The 16,269-nt window shown below is 35.9% G+C and overlaps 1 protein-coding gene across 2 annotated transcripts; it reads right to left on the reverse strand.

Moving 5' to 3' along the window:
- Positions 1 to 182: 182 nt before the first annotated feature.
- Positions 183 to 5,146, reverse strand: LOC119996706 (pentatricopeptide repeat-containing protein At5g14770, mitochondrial). Of its 2 annotated transcripts, XM_038843442.1 has the most exons (3): positions 4,725 to 5,146; positions 1,686 to 4,605; positions 183 to 793 (listed from the first exon to the last, which is right to left on the reverse strand). In XM_038843442.1, the coding sequence occupies exons 1-2, from the start codon at positions 4,875 to 4,877 to the stop codon at positions 1,846 to 1,848; spliced, it is 2,913 nt and encodes a 970-aa protein (XP_038699370.1). In that variant the 5' UTR covers positions 4,878 to 5,146; the 3' UTR covers positions 183 to 793; positions 1,686 to 1,845. The 2 variants fall into 2 exon arrangements, with proteins under 2 accessions (XP_038699370.1, XP_038699369.1); XM_038843441.1 differs by having other exon boundaries at positions 1,686 to 5,146.
- Between the last annotated feature and the right edge of the window lie 11,123 nt (positions 5,147 to 16,269).

The raw sequence follows: 16,269 nt of genomic DNA on the forward strand, positions 1-16,269 counted from the left end.
TAAGTAATAGCAGATATTCCAAAAGAAAGAATTCATGATCTTCAGAGAAATTAACAATTTAGAGGTTGAAATTTCACGATTTCTTTCTTAATAGAAGCATCAAACAAATTATTCAAAAAGTCATCCCCTCCATCATCTTTTTGTTATTAATGATGCCTCTCCAAGAAACTGAACAGCCTTCATGAGTTCAATCAAAAGCTTCATTAACAAATATAATATGTTTTTATCAACATGAACTCCCCCTTTAGAAAGATGAATATCAAAGGAAATAACTAGATTAACAAAAACATGTAGCAACTACAAGGATCGACTACTAAAAAGTCTAAAACTCCGGCACCTCCTTACTAACTCTGCACCATGCACAAATTCTTCAGCTTGATCAGGTTTTGAACTGCTCTCTCTACTCTAGTCCGGACGTGGCTTGGGTGGACTACAGACTACTTTTGCATAATAATCCCTGTAGCATAGTAACAGAGGAAATTTTGGTATTTTAAAATTTACCTCACTTGAAGTTGAATCTTGTCATCAGAGTTCAAGCTTGGAAGCGCTCCCGGCTCCTCCATATTCGATTTCGAATCCCCATTTCCAAGTAGAAATCAAAGTACACCAATATCAGCTCGATATGTACTTGCACCTACCTTGGGTACTTATCCCTTACAACCTTCCTTTCTCTCATTGGTGTCCTCAGACCAGCTTTCTACACTGTTTTCCCTTGTGTCCTCATGTATGGGAGTATGTTGGCCAACAAGGAATTAAATCCGGCCTACCCATGCCAATATACACCATTCAATTCCTGCAGTTTTTAGAAACAAAATCAGGAGGTATTTAATCCTAATGTATTAATACCTTCAAACTGAAATTTCAAGAAATACGTGTGTGAAAGATAGTAAACTGCCAACCAAAAGATTAAGTTTTATGTGAGTACAAAATGCTTGAAATTCCCATAAACAATTCACCTGGCGAGAACATGATAGAAGAACTCACAAATTTAGTTTCTTCGATTACTCAGTAAACAAAAAGTAAAAATGTTAACGTCTAAAAATTTTATTTCTTCTTTTCCCAGCCCTTTACTCCTGGGAACTCTGACTGATAACAGACAACGAAGAAATAAAATCACAAAAAGGAAAGAAAAGGTACAGTGTACAATGAGAGCATCGATTGGTTATAAAACCAACAACAAATCTCCTATTACATTGTTTAACACTGAATACACCATGTTTCAAAGGAAAATCATATAGAATGTTAAACACAAAGAAAAAGAAAAGAAAAGAAAAGGAAGAATTCCGAAATATATTGAAGATCATGATCGTTCTAGGTATAAAAATATAATTCAAAATTGTTACTTTTTTTAGTAAGTGCGAGAAAAAGGCATACAAAATGATGGTTTTCTGAATGCAAGAATAGCAATGGAAATGAGTCACTTGATGGTGGTTAATCTCACCCACCACTTGCTAAACAAGTTATTCACAATAAAATATAAAAGACAAAATCAACAAAAGATGACAATGATGGTATTTCAACATCGTATAAATCCTCAAACAGAAAATTCAAAACCCAAAATGATTTCTTAAGCTAATATATTGAAATGCTTCAAGCATGACATTCTGATTGGTACTTGTTTGATGCACTTTAATTTAATTAAATACTCCATTAAGAAAAGTTACATATAGAGAAAAAAAAATTACCTCAAACCAATACCAATGCAGTAGTAGTGTGCCCCATAAGTGAAGCAATCAAGGACACAAACCCAGATGTAGCACTGGATTGACACCATGCATGTACATTTTAAGGACTATGAAGGCTGGCAATTTCAGAATAGAGTGTTTCTCTATTTTAATTTCAGTTCTAAGTCTTCTTTCTCGTGTACAGTTTGTTCAACAGCATCTGCGCATCAAATATCTTTCCTGGTCTAGCAAAGGTATAAGTTATAGTAGAAAGAGTACTCTGACATGGAACAAAGCCTTTGTCATTCATCTCTACAAATAATCTTTTTGCCTCAGCCTGATATGACTTTTTTAGTGTCCTATCAAGCTCTGCTTGCTTAGATAAATCACACCAGCCACCAATTAGGATATCGTAAGTTGAAGAATTAGGTTGTCTCCCTCTTGCTTGCATTTCATTAAGAAGCTCCACGGCTTGGTTCATCATTCCCGAGTTGGCAAACTCACTGATAAGGACATTGTATGTGCCTGTTTTGGGAACAAAGCCTTTGGTAATCATTTCACAGTAAAGTTTTATAGATTCCTTTTTATTTCCAATCTTACCATGGCTGGAAATCAAAGTAGCATAAATGGAAGCATCAGGATACAAGCCCCTTTCCTTCATTTCATCTAATAACCCGCCCGCATCTTTCATCAAACCAGCTGAAGAGAGACCACCAAGGAGAAGGTTGTAAGTTGCAATATTGGGCTCAACTCCTTTGCTTAACATCTGAGAGTATGTTTCAAAAGCCTTCTTTATGTGGGTGCCTTTACAGTATCCAAGTATAAAGGCATTGTAAGTATTAGTATCAGGTAAAATTCCCTTTCTTTCCATGTCTTCTAATACTGAAACGGCTTTTTTTGTCATACCCAGCTTGCATAAGATTGTGATGAGATGGTTATATTCTGTCAAACTGACCTCGAGTCCCATGCCCACAAGCCATTCATGCATTTGCAAAATCTCATCACCTCGTCCACCTTTTGAAGATGCATCAAGTAGAAGTCTATGCATGGTAGAGGTAGGATTAAACCCGACCCCCAACATTTCATTCAGAATATCCATTGCCTTTTCAATCTCGCCTGCTTGAGAAAGGCCAGCCACCAGAATGTCACACGTGATTGAATTTGGCATCACCCCATGACTTCTCATCTCCTTCCAGATTTGACAAGCATTCTCGAAGTTACCCTGTCTGCAGTACACTCTAATCATGGTGTTATACGTTGCACAGTCTGGAACCAAGCCCAATTCTCTCATTTCACTATAAACAGCTTTGACGTCATATTTGCCAAGCCTTGAAAGACCATTAATTAAGACATTGTATGCCACAACATCAAGAGGTATATTTTTCTCCATCATTTCTTGGGCCAAGTTAAGAGCAGCTGACTCTTTCCCAAATTTGAAGAGGCCATCCATCAGAGATGTGTAATTAACTCGATCAGGCAAGAAGCCTCCAGATATCTTATCATTAACTAATTTCTCAGCTTCCTCCATCCTTCCACATCTTTTTAAGTGATTAATAAACACATCAACTACAACACTGTTTTCCTCTAATCCAATCAATTTCATTTCGTCATAAAGATTCAGAGCAACTTGTTCTTTACCTGCCTTGAAATGGGCATCAATTAATGTAGCATAAACAAAAACATTTGGCTTGATATTTTGGCGCACCATCTTCCTCAACACAAAAACAGCTTCATCAAGCATTCCTTTCTTCGTAAAACCATCTATAATACAAGAATAGGATATCATATTACCAGAAAATTTCTTCTCCATTTCTTGCAAAGCAGATTCAGAACCTTTCATGTCCCCAGACTTGCAAAGTCCATCAATTAACACAGAGTAAGTGATAGAATTCGGCTCCATATTCAGCTTTGGAAGCATCCTGAATGTGTCCTCTGCTTCTCTGGGCATTCCAGTCCTAAACAACCCATCCATCAGAACAGTGTACAATGCCACATCAAATGAAATTCCACGAACTATCATTTGACTTTGAAGAGCAAGAGCTTCCATGGGTCGTCTTGACTTGAATAATGAATCCACAAGAGTACCATAGGTGACATGATTGGGATTCACATCCACATTCTCCATCTCCTTAAAGAGCACTTCTGCTTCTGTTAACCTTTGATGCTTGCAAAGGCCATTAATGATGGCACTATATGTGACAACATCGGGCATGAACCCATTTGCAACCATCTCCTCGTATAAAGAAAGTGCTTCCTCAAGCCCTTCCAGCTTACAGTATGCACTAATAAGGGTTGTGTGCGTGATAAGATTTGGCTCTAAATCTACGCTACCATTCACAGTATTCCTTCTCTGCATATCAGTATCACTACATCTCGTTTTCTTCTGAGAACCCATAATCTCATTAATCAGATCCTTAGCCTTGATAAAATCACCCTTCTTGCAAAATCCACCAATCAAAGTATTATAAGTAACTATATTAGGCACCAGACCCTCCCTCTTCATATCTTCCATCAATGCAACAGCATAACTCAAATCCCCTGCTTTGCAAAACCCATCTATCAAAATGTTAAAACCTATAACATCACTACAAATCCCTCCATCAACCAAATTATTCCTAAGCCATTCCGCATATTTAACCAGCCCAATTTTACAAAACCCCATCACCAATGTATTACAAGTGAAAGAATCAATGCCTATACCCTTCTTTGCCATAATTGACGACAATCCAAAAGCCTCATAAGCCAATCCTAGTTCACAAAACCCCCAAATAACTGTATTATATGTAACAGTGTCGATATCAATATCAATATCAACTTTTCTAAGAAAATCTAATGCTAAACTCAAATCACCCATTTTACAAAAAGAATGAACCAATACATTGTGAGTGAAAACGTTTGGCAGTATCCCACACAACAGCATCTCAGCATAAAGAACCTGTACCTGAGAGACCAAGCCAAAAGCATTGAAATTGAACATAAGTCGGTTCCAAATGAGTAAATTCGGAACAATATTGTAGTCTCTCATGGTAACGAATGTCTCAGTGGCTTTGGAGAACCTACCGCAGGACAAGTAGAGCTGTATAAGGGTGGAGAAGAAAGACGCGTACAGATGAGCCTTTTGCGAAGGAATACTGTATCTAGCAGGGGCGATTTTGAGAGGAGGATTTTGATGGAGTTGTGGGTTTGAGGAAGGATTGTTGTGGGTGTTGACATTGTAGGGATGTTTGGTTGACGAGAAAGTGAAGCATTTGGGCAGAAATTTAAAGCTGTGAAGGGATTTGGTCTGCTCCTTTAGCCGCTTAATCACAATCATACTCTACTCTCTCTCTCACAAAAGCTTCGCTTCAGGACCTCTCATGGCTAGTGGGAATAAAAGACGGACTGAACTTTGAACGGGGGCAGAACGAAGTCTGCTTCCGCGCTTTAAATGGTGTCGTTGCAAAACCTTCATTTTAGTCGCAGACAGTGCGACTGCTAGTTGCATAATTTAGGACTCGATATCGGGTCGACCCGACGCGAAAATTTAGGGCCTAAATTCGAATTTACCATTATTGTAATTTTGCTTTAAAATGTGTCCTTTTGAGAAAGCCCAGCCCATCAATTTCATTATGAGTTGGGCCTAAAATCTGTGCGGGGCTTTGAAATACATTCATTTTCTTCCTCCTGTGTTTCAATGTAAGAAGGTTTTCCTCTTTCTTGTGGTATGGATTTTTTTTGAAACAGGGAGAGGTATGAGATTGTCTCCCCGATTTAATTTTGTTTTAAAAATTAAATGATTATCCATGTATTTTTTTTTTTTGTGGGATTTTTATTTATAAGGACAAAACTTAAAAGTTGTATTCAAGGATAATCTAAAAAAACCTTTAGAAAAAATGACAAAGTCTAACAACTTACCAAAATACCCTCCCTCCTCCTTCTTCTTCCTCCTTTCTTCTTCCTTGCGCCACCATATCGAAAGTTGATCGTCCGACCATCATTTTCGACAAACGAACTATCGAAATGAAGCTCTAAGTCAGCCCGATCAAAGCCCAGTCATCACCAACAGTAAAAAATCACTTGAGTTGCCAAAAAAAACTTCATAAAATCATGGTCACCATTTTAAAAAAGAGCTAGATTCGGCCAATACAGCCAACGCCGATGACCATCAACACCTCCAATCAACTCTACAGACCAAGGCGCATCACCTTTGAGGTTTTATTGCTTTTTCGAACTTTTTTTTCCATCTAAAATTGAATTTGAATCTGTAGATATTATATCTGTTTCGTATATGATATTATTATATCTGTTTTGTATCCGTGAATATTATATATGTTTTGTATCTGTCAATAGTCTTCTAAAATCGAATATGAATATGCATATATTATATCTGTTTTGGATCTGTTACGATATGTTACTTTTTGGTCCTTTTGAAACTTCAAACAGATGACATTTCATTACGAACATAGAACATTTTAACAAAACAAATAACATTATAACAGATATCAAATTAATCGAAACAGATAACATATCACCTGCAGTGCAGGTCTCACATCAGAACCAAAAAACCACAAAAATCACCACAGAAATTGTCGAAAATAATGAAGTGACGACAAATCGAAGGAAAATAACATGATCTACAAGTCTTTTGTGAGTATGAGTAGATCTAGTTCGAACTCAACAAAAATCCGGTTGAAAAATTATTAAAAAATGTCATAGAACTCTCGAATAAGCCAAAAGGGGCGGAGACGAAGCTTCCGGTAGTGAAGACAAAACTTCCGGCGGCGGTCCAAGATGAATCATGTGTAGGAGGCATGTGTCTTATTTGAGGATGAAGATATGGGTATTTTAGATAATAAAACTATATATTTTAACTTTTCGTTCTTCTTGGAATATTAGTGCAAACTATATGTATTTTATGGAATAAGACTTTTAAGAGTGTCCTTATTGAAACAAAACTTTTTAATGAGGGACTTATCCTTAATTTTTCCTTTTTTTTTTCAAAATATGACACTTTAGTGCTGACTGTATTAAAATTGCCACGTGGCACTCCGGCGAGACTCCGACGTCCACATGTCATTTTCCGATCATTGAATAACCTGCCGTCAAAAGAAATTCAACAGTCAGTAACTAAGTTAAGAAATTTTAAAACTCAGTGATTGAGTTGGAACGAGCTCAATCTTTCGGTGACCAATTTGTGTATTTACTCCATTTCAGTAGAAAAGAAATGACACCACAACTGAAATTCTATCAACAATTCTCAGTCCAGGCTATCCACATAAACTCATAAGGGATAAGTGATTTCCCTAAGTTTATTGCAGCAACTCCTTCACATCTTCATGGACCTGCAATTAAGCGACAAAAACATATATCAACTATTGACTTCAAATCTAAAACATAAACTATGACTGCAACTTAGGACTTTAGGTCGAAAATGGGCATTTCTTAAATTGGCCGGTTTTTTTGACAACCGACGGTCAGCGGCCGAACACGATTTACATGGTTCAATCTATATTACCACGGTTGAATTGCTTATACGTGAGTAAGAAACTGACTACACCATCGGTTTCCGGTTTTGCCGATCCAATCGGTGGTATGGTAGGGTTTTTAAAACTATGACTGCAACATAAAGTGTAAGTCATCTCAAAATACCAGCAATAGATGATGTGAAATACCACAAGCAGTCAAGCATCACTGTGCTGCCAGGTAAGGTACTTGGCCAATGTGCAATAGGCTTTAAATAGGACCTGGACATGGAAAAGAGGTTCCGGCCCATAGGCTAAAAATAGGAAAAACTAAGCCCAAACACTAAAAATAAAATTAAAAAATACATACTCCTTTAAGAAAGGTCCCCTTTGTTTCAAAGAAAATCAAGTTTTTGGAAAATCTATAAAAAAAAATTTGTTACTTTTTTTTTTTGGAAAAAGAAAATTTTGTTAGTTTTTCAACATATATTTTATGAAAATATGTAACGAAGACTCATGAAAACAAATACCGAAAAATTATGAGTCAAGAAAATCCAACTTTAATAATATAGAATCAATAAAATTGAATTTATTCAAATTTTAATAAGCCATGTTTGTTTTATTTTAAATTATTATTTTTATTATTAGCGTGAGAAAGATGCTCAAATTTTGTTTTGGTTTAAGTCATAAAGAGTATGCTATCACTTGACTAGACCATAAAACCTTAACTTGGACCAATGAGAGGTGGCTCAATTGACAATCGATTGGGTTAGACATATGTGTGTCCAATGTTCGATTCTAATGAAAAACATATTTCTCAGTGGTATTTAAAAAAAAAATTGCACATATGCCACCATTATTGTACTCTCCAAGCTAAGTGGTTATTGTATTTTTTGGCACCTTCTTCTTCTTTGGAAAGTTCCATTGTGATCCTTTCAAAACCATTGCCCTCTCATTTTCATGTAAGTCAATAAATTAGTATAGTGATAATGCATGGTAGTCTTTAATTTGTCATATCCACATCAAAGTTAGGGCATTTTGAATACTTTCATCTTCATTTTTAACACATTTTACATGGCATGTAGTACAATTTGGTGAAAATGTTTGTTAATTTTGTACATGAATTGCTAGGGCCAACTCACTTGAAGCAAATTTTTATTTTTATTTTTTGAAATATTAAGTGTGCACATTAGGTAGGCTGTTTTTATTTAAGTTTATTGGGAAAATAGCGATAATTATATTAAATCATTTAACCTAACGGTTAGGATTTTTTTTTCTCTTTTGAAGAGTATGAGTTTGATTCATACTGAACCCATACATGAAATTCCACATATTTTCCATGGCATACGCAACTTGCGAGCCATTATATAGGCTCATGAGTTTATACAGTGCACACTCGAAAAATAACTTTTAATATTGAGGTAACCATATATATGAACTTTTTGGATGTTTGGATCACCCCATTCTTTACAAAAATAAGTTCACAAATATAAACATGAAGAGTTAAATTTGAATCTCCTAACTAAAAAGGTTTATCCTCAACCAATTTATCAACCTTAATTATGAGAAAAAAAATCTCCTATGTAAGACTCGAGATATCATTATCTTATGTAATATTATAGCTCCAATAGTGAATATATAGTTCAACCAAATGAATGTTAGACAATGAAAGATAGACGAGGTAGGATAGATTATTATTTATAAGAAAAAAATAAGGAAATTGTATTATATTCCATTGTTATAACGCAAATAGAATCCCAGTATTTTTTTCCCAACTATCCAGTTATTGTTGTGCCAAAATCAAACAATAACCCACACAATAGCACCAAATAGGTTGATCAATCAAGTACCAAATCACCAAACAAGCAGGTAAATCAAGCAAGAAGTAAAGAGACACGAAAATTTATGTGGTTCAGTGGAAAGCTTAGTCCACGGGCTGTAGAGATCTTTTGCATTATGTTAGAGAAGAGAAATCAAAGTGAAGAATCCACTAATACAACAAGATCAAGCTTCTAGGGCTCTCTCTCACTCGCAAAGGGTGTTTTCTCTCACAAAAGTCAGCTCCCTAAGAGTGTTTTCGAATTAGAGTAAAAACCCCTTACAATAAATTCTTTATATAAACTCCTTCGTATGCAGATCTTCGGTAGGTGTCCGGACAGCTTGGTAGCTATCCGAACAGTTGCTCAACCTAGAATTTTTCGTCTAGCCTCTGCCTTCAAATTTGAAGGAAGTCTCCGGACACTTGGCCTTTGTGTCCGCACACCCTTGTTCGAACAACACCTAGGCCCATCCGGATGGCAACAACAAAAACAACGTAGAAACAACAGAACATGTAGAAACTTAGCCAATGAATCAGCAGCTATCTCAAAATATTGAGATAGACGCACATGATTTGTGTGAAATCGTGTGTCCATCTTAACATTTGAGATAACTAAAAAAATATATGGATCCGTAAGACTGTTGTAATAACGTTCCAAAAGCCCTTTTTTTTTAGAAAGAAAAGATATATGTGGTGCTAAATTCAAGAATAGTGGTCCAACATACTGTATAAATGCATCATATGAGACCATAAATCCCCCACTTGTCCCACAATACAATCATACAAACAATGCCCTCAATGCAAGCAAAATCCACTGAATGTTACCTGCATTCCGGCATGGCAACTGGTAGCTTCTTCCGTGGTTTACCGGTTATAGTAGGTTGTCGGTGGGCGATTCTGGAGCCTATTCATGGGGCCCAAACATTAGTCCAGCCATCATGAGTAGTCGGTGATAAGGTAACGAAGGTAGTACAAATTGGTTTTTTTTTTTTTTCAAAGGCTCACGGGTTACACACACTTTAAGCCATGTCCGAGAGATATGAAGGCCACCACAACGAATGAAAAACTACCAAAATCTCAAATTCCTTGGTGAGAATTAAACCCTAGATCTCAAGGTCTTAGGCAGACAGCCTGACCAATTAGACAACCTCCCATTCTCGTATAAATCGGTTGTTGATAGGACAAAGTTGAGTATCAAATTCTAGATCTAACATGATTATGCAACATTGGATTTTTTTTTATACATTTTTTAACACTTGAGAATTTGCCTAATTAATGTATGGGATCATAAGGCATCAATCTAAACACTTGAAATTTATATCGCATTTTATGAAATACGATTTTGGTGAATTTGGTTATTCTCCACAAAAAGAGAATAAAGAGTGTAATGAGTCTATGATTTTACCCTTCCAAATCAACCAAACGAGAAAATAAGATTCCGTATAGTATAAAATTACATTTTAATGAAATTATCAGGTGTCTGGTGTTTTTAAAAAACTTAGGACATTACAACTTTATGCAAAATATGGTTCTTATATGATGCATGTTGTATGATATTAAAATTCTTGCAACACGTTTTAATTTTATACGGGGCGTTTAGAATAAGAGATAACGCGTCAAACAACAAAAAACATTTTCTTTAAAAAACAAACCTTAACCACTTGTCAATTGTCAATTTATATACTGTTTGTATTCTAAAAAAAACTCTAGCCATAAAAGTTTAAGGATTTTTTATCTTTAAATTTTCATAAAAAAACTTATAAGTGTAAAATGATTAAAAAGTATTAATTATTTTAGTCGGAGACATATTATCACCTATCTTATCCTATCATTATATATAAAAATTTGTATAATTTTTTGTTATGGATAAGCAGCAAAGAAGCCTACTATAAATTAATATCAACAATGAAAATTAATAGAATAGGTTGAAACTGGAAACATATATGATAAAAAAAAAAGCAAAAAATCAACGAAAATCTTCAATTAGGAGGTGGTAATAATTCAAATTATCTATTGAATTTGAGATATGTTAGAAACACAAAACTACTCACATTTGTTAAGACCCAATGGCGTGGTTTATAAGTTTGAGCTCAACCCTTCAAAATTATAGATGATTATTTTAAAGGCCAAATCGTACTGATCTTACGGGGCATTTGATTGCTAATTCAATGAGTATGAGTGTGAGGTGAGCTTGGGGTGAGTATGAGATGAGTGTGAGATGAACATTATCATATTTGGTATGAAATGAAGAGTGAACATGAGTGTTAAAATTTTAATTATATAATTTTCATACTATCCAATTTTTTTGTACATAAAAATAAGAATAGATTAATTTAATGATTATAATTATTTCTTAATAAGTGGTTAACCGACACCAAAGTGTGTGTGTGTACTTACCCCAAGTGTAGGGTATTGTCAAGTAATAAACCGGTGAGTCCGGTATCGATCCACGAGGAAGCAATGCAAATTTGAAGTGAATGATATGCAAATGACTAGCTAACACTAATAAACACAATGAATATCAAATAAAAGCAAGTAAAAGAAATGGGCCGAATGACTCGGTAGCATGAGCGATTTTGTAATCAAAGTAAGCACAAATTGGATTTAAAACAATTAATTAAAAACCTAGTCTCTAGTCCGTCCCGGTGGCTACTCGGTTCTCATACTCAAGGTATCATTGCAAACACACACAATCATACACAATGCATTGTGTGATACTATCAATCATGCATATGCAAAGAGAATTGGGTTATAAGACTTCAATTCATACATGTAGGCCATCGGGTCTCTTAATCTACGATGAACGCAAAGGGATAAGCACCTAATATTATGAATTAATATTCCCCCTTGGGGCTTGGCTTGGCTAACACCCTAGTTTCACACTCAAAGATCAATTAACCATAACTCTCCCATGCACATTCCTAATTTAACCCAAAACCCCATCATCAATACACATAATTAATAGCTATGCAATGAAAAACTCAATTAATTAAGGAAATCATGCAATGGGTTTAACAATTCTCAATCGAACACATTAGATGCAATCCCTAGACTAGACAATCCAAGAATACAAGCAAATATGTCATTCCCATAGATCCAATCACACAACTATCACGAAATTAAAAGAGAGAAATCGAAGCTACGATTCTTTGAGCATACCTTAAGTAATCGAAACCGAGCACCCACCGTTTGGGACTAGAAACTAGAAAGAGAACTTAGCCACTCATCATAATGGACATAAACATCAATTTTATAGATGAAAATCAATGTCTACACACGAAATCACCAGAAACCAAGAAAAACTTAGAGAGAGAAATAGAGAGAAACAATGGAGGCAAGAAGTTGGAGGAGATGAATTGTGTGGAAGCCAACCAAATCTTGGGGTTTTCTTCTCTTTTTACAATAGAAAATACCTAACTACCCTTATAAAATCGTTTCCCATTGGTTACATACATGATTTACCCCAAATGCCCTTGAAATTTCGGTGCAGAAAATTGCAGATTCGCCGTAGGTGTCCGGATGCTTCATGCCTCCAACTTTGTCCGAACAAGGTCTGATTCCAAGCTCTTGTGATTTCCACCATTGGATCTTTTTCCATCTTCAAATCTCGACCTTCAATTACATGTGCAAATCTTGGCATGTGCACTTGCAGCCATCTTTGACCATTTGATCAAACTTGCACCAAATCTTGGCATTGGTATCTCCAACAATTTCCTTTTAAATGTGTAGCAACTTGCAGCCATCTTTGACTCCAAAAATCAAGTAAGATCTTCTTTTAAGTCAAAAATTGCAAGCAAGAATGTTGTCTTATGCACAACCATTGGATTCACCTTTAAATGATCATCTTAACCCTTCAAGTCTTGTTGTAATCTAATCCATTCATAATTCAAAACAATTCAATCTCGGCCATAGATTAGTGTACCGTTGGAGCTTGTAGTCTTCAAGAATATCTTCATAATCTAAGTCCCGACACCTCACAGCAAAAAGTGCCCAAAAAGTGCTCCAACTTGCCCAATTCAGTCATTTAAGCCCGATTTCCTGCAGAACCAACGGGAAACATGTATAAGGGTAAAATTACTTTATTTAAACACAAATGAATTACTATAAGCACTAGAACCTCCTAATTAGATAGTATTAGGACCTCAAAATAGAGGTCCGGTCACACCCCCCAACTTAGACGTTGCTAGTCCCTAGCAATGCAAACACTTCTAAAAATAAAATCCTAACTCACTGACGTAGGCATCACGGTTGCATTTAGCATATGCAACAAGCCTTTAAACCCCTAGGTCACCCTAGTGGACGAGTTGTAGTCTCGTGAGGGCTTATCAGAGCGATACCCACAAACACTTGCCAAGGGATCCACTATTACTTTGAAAGCACCATAAATGATTCTTAAGTTCTCACATGCAAGAAATAGAGCTAATCCCCCAATTCCCCCGCTAGTCGAAAACATGCAAAATCTTTAGACAACCAATCTCAATCCCCTCAAAGATGACTAAGAACATTTTATAATATGTAAAATATATGTGCAATCAAGCAAGACAACTCAACACATTCACACAAGTAAAACCTTGTTACGGAACCTTTTGGTGTTCATAAATCCCCAATCCCAAATGTACACAAAAATATAAAAACATTGTGCTAAGTAAATGACTTACACAATTGGATTAAATGTATGTGTTTATAAAAGATAATTTGGATGGGCATAGCTTTGAGAAAGAAATCACCTACAAGAGCAATTAATGCATCCGCCAACTCACTTGCTTACCTTGAATCAAATTCATCAAAAGGTTAAATGGTTTGTAATGTGGCTAAGGGACAAGGTAGGAAGAATTTGGACTAGGTAACAAGTTGCAAGGTTAAGTTCAAACATGTGAGCTAAATTCTCATTTTGTCACCCCTTCCATTGCACCACAAATTCAAACACTTATCATCCTTTACACACAAAGGATTAACTTTATTGCATACACCTCTTTTTGATTTTTTTCTATGCACTTTTTTTTTTCTCGAAAATGAATAACATTTGAACAACAACCCTCAAATTATTTTTTTTTTCAACATAAGAAAGGGTAATATCACTACCAACTTCTTTTTTTTTTTTTTTTTTTTTTTTTTTTTCAAGCTCCTACTCAACCTTGCAACCAAAAGTGGGAAGTATTTAAGGAAGTGGTGCACACAAGGCTTGTAAGTGAAATAAAAAGGCTTAAAGAAATTTAGGCTTATAATCACTCACAAAGGAATAGGCTAAGCTCAAATCTCTCAACCTAATGAATCATTCAATCCTAAGTTCACAGGCAAGTGGCAGAATACAAAAATCACACTTCTCAGTAATCAAATGTAATGGATGCAAAGCTATTGAAGAACACGTACATAAGATGTCAAATGAATATCAATGAATAGCATCACCCAAAACCCAATGTATATTAAGGAAGAATGGCTCAAAAGATTGAGAAGGGATAAAAGGTAGTTTTCCAGACAAAATGATCCAAAAACGTAGTCATACATATGCTTCAATGCCAAGATGCCCACTTAATCACAGTTTTGATATCAAACTAGGTCCCAATCATCCCAAGAAAGATTGATCATAGTCATCCTACTCAATCACATGCTTCGACTTCACAAAAGAAATCAAGAAACCTACTCTACACTTGCACGTTCGAACAAGAATAAGAAATTAACGTTGAAATTGGTAGTGAATCCCAAAAGCATCTACCCTTCCCTTCCTAAAGTCCATCTAGCATGTATGAACAACAAAGCATAACACAATAGGATAGAGGGTAGGAAATCATACCATACTCTTCAAAAGTGATCGGAATCATGAGAAACGAAGCGTATCCTGAAAAAGTTAATACCAACCACACTATCCAAGCATGACACAACAAGATTTTATTTTATTTTATTTTTTTTTTAATTTTAATTTTAATTTTTTTTTTTAATATTCACAAAAGCACATCAAAATAAAGCAAGTTTACAATGAATTCACAATATTCCCTCACCCCCCAACTTAAATGAGACATTGTCCCCAATGTCAAGCATGATAAACAAGGCAAGAACAAATTGTAAAATGCATTGTGAACATACAAAAACACACCAAAAATGAATGAAAAATAATCTAACACTACATATTTACAAGAGAGCTCTTTTCATGCACACTAGGAAGGAGTGGGATCCACAAGGTCCCATTCTTCGGCCAATTCATTAAAATTTTCCAAGTATGGTTTCAAACGTTGGCCATTAACCTTAAAAGTTTTTCCACTCCTAGGATCATCAATGTCAATGCTTCCATATGGGGAAACCTTGCGGACAATAAAAGGTCCGGTCCATTTGGTACGTAACTTCCCGGGAAACAAGTGTAACCGGGAGTTGTATAAAAGAACCTTTTGTCCCTCATGAAAAACTTTCCTCACAATGTGCTTGTCATGGTATCTTTTCATTTTAAGCTTAGCAATTTTGGCATTTTCGAAAGCATCATTCCTCAACTCCTCAATCTCTTGGATTTGGAGTTTGCGATGCCCCCCAACTTGATCGGTGGAGTCATTCAAAGTGCGAATGGCCCAATAGGCCTTGTGCTCCAATTCCACCGGCAAGTGGCAAGCCTTGCCATAGACAAGTCTATAAGGAGACATTCCAAGGGCAGTCTTATATGCAGTACGGTAAGCCCACAAAGCATCAATCAATTTTGAAGACCAATCTTTTCTATTGGGACCAACCGTTTTTTCAAGAATACGTTTAATCTCCCTATTTGCCAATTCCGCTTGGCCACTTGTTTGTGGATGATATGGGGTGCCAACTTTGTGCAAAATGCCATATCGTTTCATCAAAGTTCTAACCGGGGCATTGCAAAAGTGAGACCCACCATCACTTATGATGGCTCGAGGCATCCCAAATCTTGAGAAAATGTTTTCTTTTAAAAATTTTATCACAACTTGGTGATCATTTGTTCGAGAAGGGATAGCCTCTACCCACTTTGACACATAATCCACACCAACCAAGATATACAAATAACCAAATGAATTAGGGAAAGGTCCCATGAAATCAATGGCCCAACAATCAAAAATTTCCAAGATGTTAATAGGTTGGAGGGGCATCATCTCACGTTTTCCTAAATTACCTAACCTTTGGCAATTGTCACAAGATAGGCAATAAGCATGGACATCTTTGTGCAAAGAAGGCCAATATAAGCCACTTTGAAGAATTTTGGCCGCGGTCTTTTTGGAGGAAAAATGGCCTCCACAACCATATTTATGGCAAAAGGCCATGACACTTTCAAATTCATTATTGGGGATGCACCTCCTAATCACTTGATCGGAACAATACTTGAACAAATAGGGGTCATCCCAAAAGA

Source organism: Tripterygium wilfordii, chromosome 4, assembly GCF_013401445.1.
Source record: "Tripterygium wilfordii isolate XIE 37 chromosome 4, ASM1340144v1, whole genome shotgun sequence".
Classification (NCBI taxonomy): domain Eukaryota; kingdom Viridiplantae; phylum Streptophyta; class Magnoliopsida; order Celastrales; family Celastraceae; genus Tripterygium; species Tripterygium wilfordii.

Bases quoted from the DNA above. Each gene is read 5' to 3' on its own strand.
- LOC119996706 (XM_038843441.1), bottom strand. From the start codon at position 4,977: ATGATTGTGATTAAGCGGCTAAAGGAGCAGACCAAATCCCTTCACAGC.